A 19,092-nucleotide genomic window follows, 5' to 3' on the forward strand; every position below is an offset into this window, starting at 1 on the left:
CACTTTCTATTTTCCTCTGAGAAGTCAAACTATGACCATCTTTCAAAGGCAAAAAAACAAATGCTACCCACCCAAGCCCCTAACACAGTTGACAATGACTCTTTATCCTCTGGATGCCCATGCACTCTTACCACAGGCACTAAGTTAACTCGACCTCTTATCTCCCAATTCTCTGTATAGACATCCTACTTCCGTTATAGAACTGACCCTTCCATGAGGGCAGGCACCCACTGCTCAACACCTAAGCTCAGGGCTTTGTGTATCCAAGTCATTCAAGAAGGTGAAACGTACTCTCTCTACATCTTGTGCTTGGAATTAAGCAAAAGGGACTCCAATAATGAAAGCTTACCAAAGAGGAAAACAGTTTATATATGTAAGTTTAAGCATCAAGAACCAATATAAAGTGAAATCATGAGGCATGTAAAATTATTTTTTCTGGCATATAAAATAAAGCATTTTTAAACTTTCTCCCTTCTCCCCAATAAGTTTTGGAAATTTACTTCAAAGATATGTAAGTTTAAGACTTTTAAATCACGTTCATATTAATTATTGACTTCACCTATAAAATATATCCAGATCCTGTCTTTGTTTCCTACATTAGTTTATAAACTCCAGTATCCATCATCACATGAATAGAAAAACACATTCTCTAATAGAAGACATCTATTTCAAAATCAAAAAGTACTTATTGAGTGGCTGCTTTTCTCATTTAACAAGCATGCCTTAAGCATTGACTATGCACACACAAAATAGTGGAGCTACATACCAGAGGAACATAAAAACATGACCCCACACACTACCCACTAACCGAACGATGTATACTGTTTGGCGCACCAGTGAGCACTGTACCAGCCATGACTACTTGGAAAGGACTGGGCTCCAAGGAGAAAACTCTGAGAAGGAAACTTGATCTAAGGCTTAACTGTCTGTGTATGTTTTGGGTGGGGGGGGGGGGGCTGTCAACAGAAGGTAGGAGCCCATCAATCTAAAAGGATGAAACTCAAGCCCTGATTCCCATCCCTACCTCTCTTCCACTCACAGCCCTCCTCATTTCAGTGGATGGAAACTCCATTCATACTGTTGGTCAAGCCAAAAACTGCAGAGTTTAAAACAACAACAACAAAACTGCAAAGTTCCCCTTGATGACTTGTCTTTCTCTCACATGCCCCATTGGATCCCTTAGGAAAACCTGATGATTCCATCTTTAAAATATATGCAGACTGGGATCCCTCCTCGCTATCTCCATGGTCTCCACTCTAGTCTGCTTCTATTCTCTCTCACCTGGATTATTAGGGTAGTTTCCTACTGGCTCTCTGCTGCTACCTTTGACACCCTACCTCCTCTCCATTCTATTATCAACACAGCGACTGTATTAAGTTTGCTAAAAGGTCCAGTGGATATCATTCCTTGGCTCAAAAGCCTGTCATGGCTCCCATCTCTCTAGTGCTCTCTGTCCTGGCAATGACCTACAAAGTCCTACTAATTGGACCTTCCAAGACCTTATCTCCTACCCAGATCCTCTTAGCTCCAATCACCTGGCGTTCTATTATCTAGCAGAACACACCCACCTTAGTGCTTCTGCTCTAGCTGTATTCTCTGCCTGAAAGACTCTCCCCCCAGACATCTGCTTGGCTAACTCCCTCACCCCTCCCATGTTTCCACTTAAATATCACCTTCTTAATGAGACCTATGTTGATCATCCTTTTTCATACTTCATTCTGCCTCCCCATGCCCTCTCGCCCTGCTTCACATTTACGCTTTCCCCTACCACATACGTGATAATGTACTCACTATGTTTGTTTTTCCTTGTGTCTCCGCCCTGCTCACACGTAAGCTCCACAAGGGCGGTGATCTTTGTTTTGTCCAAGGATGCAACCCATGCAACCCGAGCATCTTTAATAGTGCCCAATCTGAATAAAATCAGATTTATCTCTCAGAGGATCCTCTGAAAAAAATCTAATGATCTTGGCTCTCCTCCCTAACTGCTGTCTCCCTATCTGCCAAATAATACAAAGAATTTCTTCATCAGCAAGTCCAATTACAGTGAGAGATTAAAAAAAATTGCAAGAAAAGGACAAGTGAAGTAACACTTGCTCATAGTAATGTTTAATCAAGCTACAAATACAAGATTAACAATATAAGACTGTTTCTATTTTTGGAGAGGAGATAGTATTTAGAATTCGAAGTGAAGTACATTTTGTAGAAGGGAAAGCCCATCCCAATTTCTCTCTCTGGTGGCGCTACTAATGATAGCCCTCCTTTGGGTCAGAGAGAGATGTCCAGCTGTCCACCACACCTCAGCTTCCGAACACCTGGGCTCTGACCAGCAGGAAGGTGGCCAGATAGTCACCACTTTTACACTCATAGCTCCTGGTGGAGTAAGACCTCAATGCATGTTTGTTGATCTGAAACAGAAGTTCACGAATGTTCTTTCACATCAACTTGTCAGTTGCCGATATCAACTGATAAAGGATGTTCATGCTCCCATATTACAAAAATCGCATAAATAGAATGCTACTTAAACCAGCATGAACCAACGTCTAAATGTTCATCGTATACTGTCCTAAGTATTTTATTTTCAATGTATGGATGTTGCTATTTTTTTTTTAAAGTCAATCAACAAATGATACTTAAGAGATCATGAATCTCATATTTACAGACGAGGGAACTGAAGCTCAGAAATGTCAAAGTGATTTGTGCAACGATACAGGTAATTTAGAGGAAGGGAACAGCTAGCGAACAGGAGACAATTTACACAATCCCTTAACGTGGAGAACACACAGTGACTCTAAATAACTCTGGCATTTCTACCTGTTATCATCCTTCTGGTGTGCAGTACATGCCAGCCATGTTAGACTACAATATTTAACCACTATACCAATGACTTACTGGGTTTTGATACTTTTGCCTGCAGTTCTGGTGGTAACAGGCTACCAGGATGGAAGATAAAATTACTGGAATTGTCTTTTAAAGAAGAGTTCTTCCGATTTTAAAAATATCTTTCTAGAAACTTTTCAAAACCAAGCATTTAGTGAGTAACTACTGAGAACCAGGACATTTAATCCTCAGTGTGACCTTATGAGGAAGCATGCCCACTGAACCAACAAGAAAACGGAGACTTACCGAAGTTAAAGTAACTTGTCCAAAGCTCCTCTCACAACCACACAGTGGTCACCAGATTCCACAGCGACCCACAGGGAGGAGACTCTGAACATGAGGCTCTTGGCTTAACACAATCACCTTTGTTTGTGGAGCTAAGCTTCCCTGTCAGAGTCAGGCCAGCACCATCTCTTCTGTGTAGCCTTGGGAGGGCTCTCAGCAAGCTGGCACATGGCTTCTCTGCCACCAGTCAAAGACTCAGTGAGGATCACAGTCCTGCCTATCCCCCCTCCACATGTGAATCTAGCTTGTGCTCTGTAAGTGAAAGGTGACAGATGGGACAGGTCCTCTGAGTACAGTCTCTCCAAACAAGATCTAAGCACTACTGTGCCATGATTTGAGATAATCATTTAGTTTGTGGTCTCACAGTTCCATAAATAGATGGTGAATTAAATCAAACTTCATATTAAACTCTGATTTTAAAATACTCTGAAACAATAAAGCAATAAATTTTTAGTCAGCCTGAAGAAAAAGAATTTAATTTAAAGGAATTGTCATGTTTATCAGGGAACTGACACCTTCTCACAGAACTTCTTCATCCTTTGGGTGCTGCCTTCCTGTTTGAAAATCTCAAGATGGGGGCGCCTGGGTGGCTCAGTGGGTTAAAGCCTCTGCCTTCAGCTGAGGTCATGATCCCAGGGTCCTGGGATGGAGCCCCGCATTGGGCTCTCTGCTCAGCAGGGAACCCCCTCGCACCCCTCTCTGCCTGTCTCTCTGCCTACTTGTGATCTCTATCTGTCAAATAAATAAATAAAATCTTTAAAAAAAGAAAATCTTAAGATGACCAGACAGGAACCTGTGGGACGACATTTCCCAACAAAGGGGAGCTTTAACTGAGCCCAAGAGCTACCTGATGAACATGAGTGGGAGCACAGGTACCTGCCTCTTTTTGATTCTGCTGTGATCAGCCTAAAAGGCTAAGATTCCTCAGTGTGATTTCAAGAAGAATTCATGGCTCAAAAAAGAAGTCTGAGAAACCAATTACGATGATTATGAGCAGTATCCCCACCTAGCTTCATGACCAAGACTGTCTGTGGCAGGTCACACTGTCGTTTTAACCAAAGAACTCAGTCATCTCTTTCAAAAGCCCCAAAGGCAACCTCATTTTCATTAAAAAAATACAGATAGGGACAAAGGTTACAGCTAGAACTGAAATCTCCTTTAAAAATAGCTGGAGGGGTTGCCTGGGTGGCTCAGTGGGGTAAGCCGCTGCCTTCCGCTCCGGTCATGATCTCAGGGTCCTGGGATAGGTCCTGCATCGGACTCTCTGCTCAGCAAGGAGCGAGCTTCCATTCCCCCCCCCCTCTCTGCCTGCCTCTCTACTTGTGATCTCTCTCTGTGAAATAAATAAATAAAATCTTAAAAAAAAAAAATAGCTGGAGGTTGGGATGCCTGGGTGGCTCAGTCAGTTAAGCTGCTGCATTCGGCTCAGGTCATGATCCCACAGTGCTGGGATCCAGCCCCACATCGGGCTGCTTGCTCCACGGGGAGTCTGCTTCTCCCTCTGCCCCTCCCCCTACTTGTGCTCTCCCTCGTGCGTGTGCTCACACTCTCTCTCTGACAAATGGATAAATAAAATCTTTTTAAAAAAAAAAACAGATAGAGCTAGAAGTACGTGAGAGGAGAAATGGGTTCAATTAAGACAGAGCTAAAACAAAACAAAAAAATGAATGACCTCAATTGCTAGCCCAGAAGTTTCAAAATAAGGAGGAGTTTGTAAACAGCCCGCTTATTAGACCTTTTCTCTGTATTCCTGGCACCACCCTCTCGGGTCTATTTTTAGTCACAGAAGAATGGGGAGCAGACAGGGAAGGGCTAACTGTGGCCCAGCCTTACCTTGGGTGCCCTGCCAGGACTCTAGCTATCTTTAATTAATGTCTGAGGGACATAAGACGGACCCTACACGTGGTGAAAGAAGCACAATGGTGAAACTCTACCCCAAAGAACAGACAGGGCCACAACTGGTGTACCATGCCTGACGTCCCCGGGCTGTGTTTTGTTGAAAAGAAGGCTCCATCTGGAACATTTAGAGAGGGCAATGTGGAAACCCTGCATATTTAATTTAGGAGTACAGAAAACAGGACTGCCTGTTTGTTTACCTAGTTTTGCCACCCTGTTTCACAGACTCACACTACATTTTATCAACAAATCACTTTCACATGACCTATACATTTTCTCAGGAATTAAAGAAGTTTCCTTTTAAGGTACTCCCTTCTGCTATCTAGTCCACATTCCTAAATAAAGATAAAACTAACCTTTCTCATCACCCCACATTTAAAGTCTTTCCCTTTCACGATATTCCCCAGGAGAAAAGCCTAAAGCTTTTAAACCACAACAACTCACTGCCATCCGGATTAAGCTTTATTAAATATTAGAGATTAATCATATCTTTGGAACAGAACTGAATAGCCTAAGAAACTGATAGTGAAATCAATTCTATGTACTACCCCAAACTGGCCAACATCAGCATTCTAAAGGCATACTACAGGCAGGGATGATAAACAGGAGGAGATAAAATGCTACCATTTCAAAAAAAAAGAAAATCAGACCACAGGGTTACAAAGCTTGGCAGTGACAGACATGTGACTAGTCAGGAATCAATGAACTGTCTGTGAACAAAGAATTTAAGGGACTCCTGTTAAGACAGAGGAAAGTATGAATAAAATTCAAACAGCTTCTGAATTCCCATCTACTATACTTCAGACTATAGCAAACTGCCTTCTTCCTACACTCAATTCCATTAACCAAAATAGGTCTGTTTATCTAAGACTCCATGAGGTGATGAAAAAATAAAAATTCTAGCATTCTCTTTCAGCTAAAGAAACCATATGGCTTTCTTTGCTTCTGCAGAACGTACTTACACTAAAGTCATTATTAAGTTTAAGCAATGGTTTTAGTACTGAGTATAGTCAGAAAAAAGCCAGTCGGCCACGTTTAAGGGTACATGTGTTCTGGAGCTGGTTCCTCACCAGACTCAGACGACCTTTCTGAAAGCAGCTGTATTTTCTGAATAAATGATGAAGGCAGGATGCAGAGCAGATGAACACCCTCGCACCGCAGAAATATTACTCCCTGAGTACTCACTCATACTACATTCTGTAGAGAGGGGTCTGGCAGGGCCTGCTTCCCCTCCCAGTTTTTATTCCTTGAGCCCATGTAGAAAGGAGGCGATGCCATGAGATGACCAAGTGAAAAGAAAACTCTCTGGAGAGTATGTGCAAAGATTGTCAACTGTTGGAGAAATCTGACAGGACTGACAGTTGAACTACAGCAGAACCTTCTGCAGTGATGAGAAATGGACTCTTCTGCATCTGTTGTCCAACGTGGTAGCCACTAGCTACAAAGCACATGAAATATAGCTAATGTGATTGAGGAACTGAATTACATTATTTTATTTTAATTAACTTACATTCAAGTGGTCAGATGTGGCTCACAGATCCAGCATCGAAGAGCACAGGTTTAGAATACTGGAAAAGCTGACCACAGCAATCTCCCAGATCAGAAAAAAGCTCAGAGGAGACTAATGTTCCTATCCTTTCCCCCAGGAATTAAAGGGAAAAAAACTTAATGAGCTCCCCTTCTTAACTGTGTTAGTCATTAAAAAGCACTATCTAATCATTTCTGTCTCATCTGAATGTGGACCTAACATATGGTAGAACACATAAAATGCAGAAGTACTGAAACTGCTTTTTCTCTTCCTGTAAACAATGAGAACTTAAGAGCTGAAATAATTATTTTGAATTTTTACATTTCTCCCTAAGTTGAAATATAAACTTTGAACCAAATACTTACACAAAAGATAGCTTAAGATTCTTATAGATTTTTTATCATTTTTTTCATTTTGCTTTCCTCTCAAAAGTCATGGTAAAAATCTTTCATATGATTACACTTTGAGACCTTAGAGGAAAAAAACAACCTGTCAACAAAATCCCCAAGTGCTCAGACAAAAAAAGATTCATTCCAATAGCAACTGTGTAGTTAAGTCGGGGTGGGAGGGCAAAGCTGCTCTTTACAACCACAAGTTCTGAATACTCAGAACATGTTCAAAAAGCTTTAGCTTAACTTATGAGATCTGTTCCATCTGTAGTCCTAAAAATCGCCAACACTAGCATCCTTGATAATAACTGGTTGCAGGCAAATCCTTTCAGTCTTATGCACTGCACACTATAGCTTTAAAATGGCAAGTACATTCTAAACACATGTCATCTAGAGACACACACTCCCTGTACATTATACACTAAGGCTACAGCAGAAAAAAACTATACTTAACATCAACTGATTTTCTTTTTGAACTTCCTAAAGATTTTGTTTAGTGCCCCTGAATCTGTTTAAACAACATAAAATGATACAGGCTTTAATGAAGTTTTTCAAATCCCAAGAACTAGAAAACGATTTTAGTTCTAGGATTTAAAAAATAGTAATAATAAGCAAACTACACAGTTTATAAACTATAAAATCTACTGCTTTAACTCAAAATCGACCTTAGAACAAACACCATACCTTTTCTAATCCATAGTTCCAAAAGCAGGACACTTGACAAGGCTGTGTGTGGTCTAAGTGACAGTGAAGTCAGTGAATGAACAGAAGTAGCCCAGTAGCAGCCAGTCACCTGAGTCTGCCTGCAGATGTCTGTACCTGTCTCCACCCTTTCAACTATTTACCAACTATTTGCATAAACTCACAAAATATGTAAAAAGGCAGCACGGGCCCAGGCTGATACAACACAATGGTATTTAAATATAAGGTCTTGTATTAAAGGCTCAAAGAGTCAGTCCCACCCACCAGCACCAGCCAAAAAAGTCAAGGAGTCACAGCAATTTACACACAAAAAGTCATGAGGGATGCAGCTGCAGGTTCAGTACCCTTGCTCAAACATCGAATTCCATCTCAGGCTGCATTTACAAAATGTAAATTGCCAAGAAAGTTACTACTTTCTACTAAAATTAGTACCGCACATGATTCAGGATGCTGCATTGTAGCAGGGCCAACAACACACTCAAGGCTTTGGAAGGACCCCCCCCCCCCAATTGGTAATACCAGTCCAACACCTGGAAGTGGGAGGAGAACAGCAGAGAGAAAGAAAGCAAAACTGCTGTCTCCAAAAGTGGAAAGGGCTAACGGGTGGATGAGAAATAGACTTACTTTGTGTGGTTCCAGCGAAGAGAAAGACAAACAAGAGAGGCAAATTTTAGTTCAGTGCAAGGAAGAATGTATCAAAGATCAGGGTTGTTCATAATTGGACTGGCCCACCTAGAAAGGCAGTGAGCACCTCCTTACTGAAAGCCAAACTCTGGATCACAAACCTCTCTGTGATCCAAAGAGGTTTCCACCATCACGGGAAGTTAGACTAAGTAACTCCCTCCCTCCTCCCACACCCACACTGAACAGGACATTCACAGGCAAGACCACCTCCCTAACTCCAACTCCTCCCACTTCTCTCACTCCAGGCTTTACTGCTCTAATTCATTTTCTAAGAGGGGGGAAAAAAAAATCTCCAAATTTTAGTGCTTTAACAAAAGTTAGAGACACTAACAACTACTAATGAAACAAGCTCTGACAGTTGGGCAGCTCACTCACTGGAATACAGAAGCACCGCCCTCAGACATGATATTCACATTCTGTGCATTCTTTGTAGTTTTCCACATCATTTTTTAAAATAATATTCTTTAAATTTAGTTAACAGACTCTACACTCAAAATGACTGAACTTAAAGGGATTAATTTTCTTCAAACTTCCTGTAGTGAGAGTGAGCCACTCACCTAATTCTACAAAGGCTGCAAGCAAGAAGCCTACACAGGACATTTTTAAACTGCCCCGGCTAGAACCTCAGACAAGGGATTCTAATTTCTCCATCAAGCCAGGGACTGAGAGGTGTGGAAGGCAGAAATAGGACTTACCCTACCTTGCAGATACCCGACCTTTATTTGCAGATATCCCGCCTTCCCCATTATTTCCGTGCTTCCTGAAGCCCTTCACTAAGTCACCCCACAGTGTTCAAATGGATGCCTAACAGGGTTTGGGTCCTCTTCTAATTCTACCCTAGGCACAAGATTACAGATCCCAGAAGCTCATTACCCAACTATTCAAACTCTAAAATGATAGCACCGTCCTAAGAAGTACTCTCAGAACTTTCTCTGAAGAGTAACCCACTCCCTGTCTGGAAATACTTTAAGGAGGCAGCTACCTGCCCACCATCCATCATACACTCCGAAAAAGAGGCCAGCTGTCCACATCCCTATTTGATTCCCAACCTGCAGGACAACAGTCTGAAACATATTAGGGTATCTCTGTCCAAATCATCCCTTTCAGCCTCAACAACATATTCCAGACCATCTGCTCTAATGGCCAGGCTTTACCTTTCTGAACGTGAATGATGTCGGGGAAGTTGGCCAGGTGCCCCTGATACAGCGCTAACAGGTCCATGACCGGGTCCAGGTCCTGCCTGGGCTGCTCGGCAAAGAGCTCGCCGATGGCGTCGTAGGCATCTCCGGTGAAGGCGATGGCCTGGTTCAGGCCGGCGGAGAACGCCTGCTGGTCCAGCTCGAAGGCCTGGCTGAGGCCGCGGAAGGACTGGCCCACCTTCTGATACTCCTTCTTGAAGCCTGTCACCTGCTTGCGCGCGAACTCGTTGGCCGTGTGGTTGAGTTGCAGCGCGCTGTCGTCCATCTTCTTGGTGAAGCACTTGAAGCCGTCAATCTTGCTCTCCACCTCCTGCAGGTCGAGGGCGGCGGCGGGGGGCGTGCTCAGAGTCAGGAAGAAGTTGGCGCCCACCATCTCGTCTTTCTCGGCCTTCCGCTTGCCCTGTTTCCAGGCCTTCTCGTCCGTGCTGCTGGGACAGGTCAGAAAGTGCTGGAAAACGTCGCACTGCGCCAGCACGGGGTGGCTGGCCATGTGGTTCATCCACCAGATCAGGCCCTTCCTCCGCTTGGAGATGAAGTCCTCCTCGAAGCGGCCGGTGGCCTGCTTCTCGGGCAGGTGCGGCACCGAGATGACGGGGAACTTCTCGGCCAGGCGCGCGTACAGCCAGTCAAAGTGCTTGTAGCGCCGGTGTACCGGCACCTGCGTGTGCGTGGGGACCAGTTTGTAGGAAATGTAGCTCTTCATGCCCTTGAACTTGGTCTGTTTGGTGGGATCGTCGATGGTGCACTGGAAGGGGTAAGGGTTCTCCTGCCATTCGGGACCGTAGGGCCCCAGCACCACACACAGCTTGTCCCCATCCTTCACGAAGCCAGACGCTTCGCCCAGCACGAAGGCCTCGCCGCCTGACTTGACGAAGGTGGAGAAGCGGTTGAGGTTGCGGCTTACAGTGGCCGAGCTCTTGGCCCCCGACGGATGGTGCTGCGGGGGCGCCGAGCCGCCGCGGGACCCCAGCGACAGGTCGGAGCGCGTGGACAGACGGTAGCGGCTGGCCGCGCCGCCCGCGGACGATGAGCCGTCGAGGTCCGGGTACGCGCTGCTGCCCAGCGCGCCCGGCTCGTCGGCCACCGTGGAGCTGTCGTCCCACTCGTCGTCCCAGTCATCGTCGCTGCCCTGGCTGGCCTGGTAGCCACCGCCGTAGAGCTGCTGAGGCGACGGCTGCAGGGCGCCCCCGCCGTACGGGTAGCCCGCGGCCGGCGGCTGGAAGGTGCTCGGCGGAGGCGCCTGCTGCGGTTGCAGCAGCGGCTGGAAGGCGTCGGGCGGCGGCTTGAAGGAGGCGGGTGGCGCGGCGGGCAGGGGATCGAAGCCGCCAGGCGGGACGTTGGCGTAGCGAGCCGGGGCTCCCGGGCCGCCGTCGCCCGCCGGGCCGGGCTCCGGGGCGCGGATCACCTGCACGTACGAGGCCGGGAAGAGGCCACGGTCGCCGCGGCTGTTGACCCCCTCGAGCCAGCCCTCGATGTCCTGTTCGCTGCACAGGCTCAGCACCTCGTGCTCCCGCAGCGAGATCTCACCCGGGTTCTCCGACCTAAAGTCGTACAGCGCCCGGGCGCGCAGCGCCATGGTCCCGGGGCCTCGGCGGGCGGCCCCCGACTCCCTACGCCGCGAGCCCGGGGCCCGCCCGAGGGGTCCGCGGTGTCGCCCACGTCCCGGCGCGCGGAACGGAGCCCAAAAGACAGCGCGCAGCCCCGCGCCCCGGCCCGCCGGTCGCGCCCTCCGCGCAGCTCAGCTCGCAGCGCCGACTGCCTCGCTGGGCCGCCGCCGCCGCCGCCGCAGCCAGCTGGGGGCGGGGCCCGCGGCCTCCCACGTACCCAGCTGCGCTAATCCACGGCCGAGAGCCGCGCGCCAGGCGAGAGCAAGCGATGGCCGAGCCGCCGCATCCGTCCGCAGGGCCCACTCCGCGGCCGCCACTGCCCCCTCCAGGCCGGCGCCGCGCCATCAGGCGCCCCGTGAAGGTTTCCACTCAGAAACCTTGAGTGGGAAATTGGGCTCTTAAATGACAAAAACGTGTCCTAGAAAGTAAATTAATAGTCGCATTCCTGACAAACGTTCCTACTCTGAGCGCTCAGTGAGTGCTTCTAGAATAATTTAGCCACACATCTCACGAAGGATTTTCAGGGCGATTAGCGACCGCACCAAGAAGAGAAACAAGATGCCTGTGCCCGGCCCTGTCCGCGCCTTTCCATCTTCCGCCCGCTGGAACCTTCTGGCAAGAAGGGGAGGAGGAGGACTCGAGCAAAGTAAGGAAGGTGTTGTGCTTGACAAATTAAGAGGCTAAGGGTGGTAGAGAGGGTGGGAGGAGGTGTCGGTGTCGGAGAGTTTACAGTAATGTAAGTGGGCACGGGGGGCTGGCATTTTGAGTGTGTCCCTTCACCTCCCCGAGACCAGGTAGCGCAGGGGACGAGAGAGAGCTTTCAGTTCGGAGTCAGGCTGTTGGGTCCGAGTCTGCCTTCTGACACCACCTAGGTTATGACCTTGAGCAAGTCACCTGTACCTCCCTCCTGGGGTGGTTGTGGGATTCAATAATCATGTAGATCAATAATTTACAGATGAGGAAAATGAAAGGGAGAGGTTAATACGCGGCAGATACTCTACAATGGGGAGTACAGTTCAGGTGTTTGCTGCCACTCGTGCTCACGTTACTGTTATTTGGGAAGGCAAAAACCCTGTCCTCCTTCGTAAGCAGAATAGGGATCCTAAAATCACAGTCCCAGAGCATATGCACCGGAAGGGACCCCCGTGTTCACACCTGACTCCTAATCTGAGATCAGTGACCATCTCTCTCCATTCATCTTTGTCTCACTCAATTTATATTATCTTTAAGATAAGTAGATTTTTAAAAAATCACTTCCTGAATTATTAATCAACTCCAATCTCCAAAGTCGCATTGTTTCACATCTTCTTTTCTTTCTCTGTGTAATTTGCCCGAAGCGTTTTCTTCTCATAATTATTAAGTCTAACCTAATTATTCCTTTGAAGACACCTCTAATTGGGATTCACAATTCATATGCCATTAATTTCAGCCTGTCCTATGACCCTTTTCAAGCAAATCTGGGAAACAGGCCAGAAGAGTTTACAATTATTCTAAGGAAGGGCTGTGGTATTCTAAGCGTCTTGCACAAAACCACCAACCTAGTATACCAGAATTACTCCTACAGTATTTATCCCTAATACAAAAACCTTAATTCAACTCTGTAAGCAAATTCTGAATTACAGCATTTTTAGCTAAAAATTCTGGGTTACAATCCTTCTTAACAGTAAGCAACAGAGGTCACTGAATTTCAATGTCAACAGCTTATGTAGTCGGAAACATGAAGTCAACATTTATGAAACACTGAAAACATAATTGATTTTATTTATTGTTTTATATATATGTATATATATTATTTATTAATTATGAGAAGCTAATCTAGAATATTTAGGATAAATGTTTTGAATTTCACCCTTACTATTCATCTGGTAGCTACTTTTTTAGATTAAAGAGTTAATTAAGTAACAAGAAACGTGCAATGCTTCAGGTTTTGAAACAGAGAGACTGAAAATCTATTTCAGGTATAAAAATTCCAGGAATTTGAGGTGATATCTTTTACAGCCAGGTTGGGCTGCTCCTTAGAAACGGTGCTTGAGGAGTTACTGGATGTCAGAGGTTGTTTGCAGTACTAATGCCCATGCAAGTGCTCAGTTTGTAGGAGTCTGATGGGAGGCCAGTCATCAGGTTTGGTGAAGGACAGGGACAGGCTGTCGATGGTGCCTGGCTGTGTGGCACCTGAGTGGCTGGAAATGCCCCTTAGGGTCTTAGATATTTTTTTAAATGTGCTAAAGTATTAGAAATTTGTAACTGTTCGCTCAGGGACATAAAGAGTAACACGTTTTTAAAAGATTTCTCTAGTGGGGCGCCTGGGTGGCTTAGTTGTAAAGCAGCTACCTTCAACTCAGGTCATGATACCAGAGTCATGGGATGGAGCCCCGTGTCCGGCTCCCTGCTCAGCAGGAAGCCTGCTTCTCCCTCTTCCTACCCCACTCCTCCTACTTGTGTTCCCTCTCTCACTGTCAAATAAATAAAATCTAAAAAAAAAAAAAAAAAAAAGATTTCTCTAGAAAACGGAGCATATTATTCATAAGTTACATAATCGTTATAACCATCAACTATTTCTATTTCATTACATCTTCATAAAAACACGTCATTAGGGGACACTAAATGGCTCTACACACCCATATTTTCACACTTCTTCCTTTGGCCTGAGCGGCCTTATGTGGCCTGGCCCCTGCCTCTCTTTCCATTCCTTTCTTCCACTAGAGTGAAACCACAGTGGTTTCTTTGCTATTTCTGGAACAAGCCAAGCATATTTGTGCCTTGGATTTTTTTAATAGATTTTATTTTTTTAGAGAAGTTTTAGGTTCATGGCAAAATTGAGCAGAAGGTACAAGAGATTTTCCATATACCCATTTCATCCATGTGCATAGTCTCCTCCCTACCATCAACATTTCCAGTCAGAGTGATGCATTGGTTACTGTTACTTAACCTGCACTAGCACATAGTTATTGCTCAAAGTCCGTAATTGATATAAGGATTCTTAGTGTTGTACCTTCTATAGATTTGGACAAATGAATAATGACATGTATCTGCATCTATCATTGTAATATCATACAGATTAGTTTCACTACCCTAAAAATCATCTGTTTTCTGCCTATTCATCTCTTCTTCCCTCCTAACCCCTGGCAAACACTGATCTTTTCTACTGTCTCCATAGTTTTGCCTCTTCCAGAGTGTCGTACAGTTGGAATCGTACAGTATTAGCCTTTAACCTTCCTCCATGTCTCTTTATAGCTTGATAACTCATTTCTTCTCAGCCATAACAATATTCTGTTGTCTGTATGGGTCACAATTTATTTATTACTTACCTACCTGAATGATATCTCGGTTGCTTCTAGATTTTGGCAACTATGAATAAAGCTGCTATAAACATCCCTCTGCAGGTTTTTGTCTGGATGTAAGTTTTAAACTCCTTTGGGTAAATGCCAAGGAGTAGGATTACTGGATTGTATGGTGAGGGTATATTTAGTTTTGTAAGAAACTGCCAACTTCCAAAACAACTCTACCACTTTACATTACCACCAGCATGAATGAGAATTCCTGTTACTCCACATCCTTGTTAGCATTTGGTATTGTCAGTGTTCTGGGTTTTGGCCATTCTGGTAAGTGTGTAGTGGTATCTTATTGTTTTAATCTGCATTTCCCTGATGACATATGATGTAGAGCATTTTTTAATGTGCTGATTTGCTATCCATATATCTTCTGCAGAGAGGTAGTCTGTTAAGATCTTTGGCCCATAAGGGTTGTTACCTTATTGTTGAGTGTTAAGAATTTTTCTGTATATTGGAAATAAATCTTTTATCACATGTATCTTTTGCAAATATTGCTCTCAGTCTGTGACTTGTCTTCTCATACTCTTGGCATTGTCTTTCACGAAGCAGAAGTTTTTAATTTTAATGAAGTCCAGCTTATCAATTATTTCTTTCATGGATCCCGCCTTTGGAGTTATGTCTAAAAAGTCATTGCCATGCCCAAAGTCATCTGGATTTTCTCTTATGTTATCTTCTATGAGTTTTATAATCTGCATTCCATATTGAGGTCTCTGATCCATTTTAGTTTATTTTTGTGGGAGGTGTAAGGTCTGTGTCTAGGTTTATTTCTTTTTCCATGCAGATGTCCAGCTGCTCTGGCACCAGTTGTCAAAAAGACTATCTGTGCCTCTTTGTGTTGTCTTTGCTCCTTTGCCAAAGATCAGTTGACTGTATTTATATAAAACTGTTTCTGAGCTCTCTATTCTGTCCCATTGATCTGTCTGTCTATTTTTTCACCAATACCACACTGTCTGCTTACTGCAGGCCTAGAGGAAGACTTAAAGTAGTGTCAGTCCTCTTTGTTCTTCTACTTTAGTATTGTCTTGGCGATTCAGTCTTCTGCCTCTACATGTAGACTCTATAAAGAGTGTTGATCTAGAAGATAAAGCTGGGATTTTTTAGAGTTTTTAAAAATATTTTATTTATTTGTCAGAGAGAGAGAGAGAGAGAACACAAACAGTGAGATTGGCAGGCAGAGGGAGAAGCAGGCTCCCTGCTGAGCAAGGCACCCATTGCAGGACTCAATCCCAGGACCCTGGGGTCACGACCTGAGCCAAAGGCAATTGCTTAACCAGCTGAGCCACCCAGGCATCTCAATGCTGAGATTTTGATTAGGATTACATGGAATCTACAGATCAAGTTGGAAAGAGCTGACATCTTGAGTATTCCTATCCAAGAACATGGAATATCCTTTTACTTAGTTACTTAATTTCTTTCAACAGAGTTTTATTTCTCCTCATAGAGATCTTGTACATATGTTGTCGGATTTATACCTAAGTATTTCATTTCCAGAGGGTGCTAAGGTACATGGAATCGTGTTTTCAATTTCAATTCCACTTGTTCACTGTTAGTATGTGTAGGAAAACAATTGGATTTTGCATAGTAACTGTGCATCCTACTATCTTGCTATAATCACTTTTGAGCTTTAGGGGTGGGGAGAAGGGTTTAATTGATTCTCTTGGGTTTTTTACATAGACAATCATGTCATCTGCAAACAAAGATGGTTTTATTTCCTCCTAATCTGTATACCTTTTATTTCATGGTCTTCTTCATTGCATTAGCTAGGACTTCCATTATGATGTTGAAAAACATTGGTGAGGAAGACTTCTTTGCCTTATTCCTGATCTTAGTGAGAATGCTTCAGGCTTTTTACCACTAAGTGCAAAGTTAGGCATAAGGTCTTTTTGTAGATATTCTTTATCAAGTTGAGGAAGTTCCCGTCTATTCTTAGTTTACTGAAAGTTTTTATCATGAATGGGTCTTGGGTTTTATCAAATGATTTTTCTGCTTCTATTGAAATGATCATATGATTTTTCTTCTTTGACTTATTGATATGATAGGTTATATTAATTGATTTTCAAATGTTGACCCAGCCTGGCATACCTACATGATCCCACTAGGCCACAGTATATAATTTGTTTTATGTGCTGTTGGATTTGATTTGATAATATTTTGTTGTATTTATGCTCATGAGAAATATTCATCTTTAGTTTTCTTGTGACATCTGTTTGGTTTGGGTATTAGAGTGATGCTGGCCTCATAGAATGAGTTAGGAAGTATTTCCTCTGCATCTATCTTCTGAAAGAGATTGTAGGGAATTTATATAATTTCTTCCTTAAATGTTTGGTGGAATTCACCAGTGAACCTGTAAGGGCCTATTCAGCCAGAGCGGCCCCACCCTGGTTGAACTGCCATTTTGTTGTAAAACTTAAATTGATCTTACCCCCCCACCCCAGGGGAACTTACTTAAAAACAAGTCCGGGAAACCAGTCCCACGTAACAAAGTCCAAGTACAAGGGCGGGTCAGGCCAGGTGGAGGTATTCAATCAGTGGGGGCGCACACTGTCTCCTAGCTACCAAGGAGTATGCGCCCTGCCCTTTGGGAGCCTTTTGGCACCAATCCTAACCAAGGTGTGATAGACTGGTTCAAATGTCTACTAGGGTAAGTAATTCAGTTGGTCACCTAGCATCACTGTGGAGTTTCCTGTGTGTTTTACAATCTCATTGGCCACCTGTGTGTGGCCAGGCCCAACCACATGGCCTTTGCTCTATAAAAGTTAGTCTGTGAGGCAGGGAGGGGTCACCCTCTCTGTAGGGGCGGCCCCAACCAGTGTGTTTGACGGTCAGTCTGATTCCTGATGTGTGGCGCAAAATAAGGCTTTGCTTGACCTTCACTTTGTATTAGTCTCGCTCCTTTAATCACGGACCCATTATTGGGGTACCCAATTTTGGGGGACCCAGCAAACCCACCTGGGCCCAGTACTGTTTGTTTTGGAAGGTTTTTCATTATATTGGGCCTATGCAGTTGTCTATTTCTTCTTATGTGAATTTTGGCATATTGTGTCTTTTAAAGAATTCATCCATTGCGAGTAGGCTATCACATTTGTAGGCACAGAGTCCTTCGTCGTATGCATTACTCTTTTAATGTCCTTGAGATCTGTAGTTCTATTTCCTCTTTAATTTCTGATAGTAGTAATTTGCATTCTGTTTCTTAGCCTGGCTAGAGGCTTATTGATCTTTTCAAAGAAACAGCTTTCGATTTCATTGGTTCTGTTGATTTTCTGTTTTCAATTTCATTGATTTGTGCTCTATTTTTTTATTATTTCTTTTCTTCTGTTTACTTTTTATTTAATTTGCTCTTCTGTTTTAGTTTCTGAAGGTGGAAGCTTTGATAATTGAGTTTAGATTTTTCTGCTTTTCTAATATATGCACTCACAGCTATACATTTCCCTTTGACCCTTCTCACTGCATCCTACCTCTCACATTTTGTTACATTGTCTTTCCACTTTCATGTAGTCAAAAATATTTAATTTCTCTTGAGATTGCTTCTTTGATCCATGTGTTATTTAGAAGTATGTTGTTTAATCTCCATGTATTTGGGTATTTTCTAGCTATTTTTCTGTTACTGATTTTTAGTTTAGTTTCACTGTAGTTTGAGAGGAGACATTATATGATATCTATTCTTTTAAATCTGTTAAGGGGTGTTTTATGGCCCAAAGTATGGTCAATTTTGGTGAATGTTCTATATGAGTTTGAGAAAAATCTTTATTCTGCTGTTGTTGGATGTAGTCTATACCTTTCTATTAAATAAAGCTAATTGAGGGTGTTGTTGAGTTCAGCTCTATTCTTACTGATTTTCTGCTTGCTGGATCTGTCCATTTCTTTTCTTTCTTTTTCTTTCCTTTTTTTTTTTCTTTTTTGAGATTTTATTTATTTGAGAGAGAGGGAGAGAGTGAGTGAGCACAAGTAAGAGGAGAGGCAGAGGGAGAAGCCAACTCCTCACTGAGCAGGGAGCCCCATGCGAGGCTCAATCCTGGGACTCCAGGATCATGACATAAACAGAAGGCAGACATTCAACCAAATGAGCCACCTAGGCGCCCTTGGATTGTCCATTTCTTATAGAGAGGTGTTGAAATTTCCAACTATAATAGTAGATTCATCTATTTCTCTTTGAAGTCTTGTCAGTTTTTGCCTCATGTATTTTGCCACTGTGTTGTTTGTGCATACATGTTACAAATTATGTCTTCTTGGGGGAATTGACCTCTTTATCATTGTGTAATGTCCTTCTCTATCCCTGATAACTTTCCTTATTTTGAAATCTGCTCTGTCCAAAATTATTATAGCTACTCCTACTTTCTTCTGATTAGTGTTAACATGATATATGTTTCTTCATCCATTTACTTTTAATCTGTATGTCTTTATATTTCAAGTGGATTTTTTTATAGACAACATATAATTGGGTCTTGATCTTCAATCCATTCCGACAATCTTTGTCTTAAAACTGGTACATTTAGACCATTGACATTCAAAGTGATTATTGATTGAATTGGGTTAATATCTACCATATTTGTTACTGCTTTCAAGTTGTTGCCCTTGCTCTTTGTTTCCATTTTT

At 43.6% G+C, this 19,092-nt stretch overlaps 2 protein-coding genes across 13 annotated transcripts in view; one reads left to right on the top strand and one right to left on the bottom strand.

The window, feature by feature from the left end:
• SNX18 (sorting nexin 18) overlaps positions 1–11,370 on the bottom strand; it is a 29,459-nt gene extending 18,089 nt beyond the window's left edge. Inside the window, exon 1 of the mRNA XM_082723225.1 lies at positions 9,516–11,370. Coding sequence (XP_082579351.1) covers positions 9,516–11,136 — 1,621 coding nt within the window. The 5' untranslated portion in view covers positions 11,137–11,370. The remainder of the gene's footprint in view (positions 1–9,515) is intronic.
• An 86-nt stretch (positions 11,371–11,456) lies between these two features.
• Positions 11,457–19,092, top strand: part of LOC309860781 (uncharacterized protein) — a 130,669-nt gene continuing 123,033 nt past the window's right edge. For 11 of the 12 annotated variants that reach the window (XR_014309620.1, XR_014309621.1, XR_014309622.1 and 8 more), the window contains exon 1: positions 11,494–11,813. The gene's annotated coding sequence lies outside the window, so the exon portion shown is untranslated. Of the gene's footprint in view, positions 11,814–19,092 lie in introns of all 12 variants that reach the window. The other variant, XR_014309619.1, reaches the window with a different exon arrangement.

Source organism: Mustela nivalis, assembly GCF_964662115.1.
Source record: "Mustela nivalis genome assembly, chromosome: 3".
NCBI classification, from domain to species: domain Eukaryota; kingdom Metazoa; phylum Chordata; class Mammalia; order Carnivora; family Mustelidae; genus Mustela; species Mustela nivalis.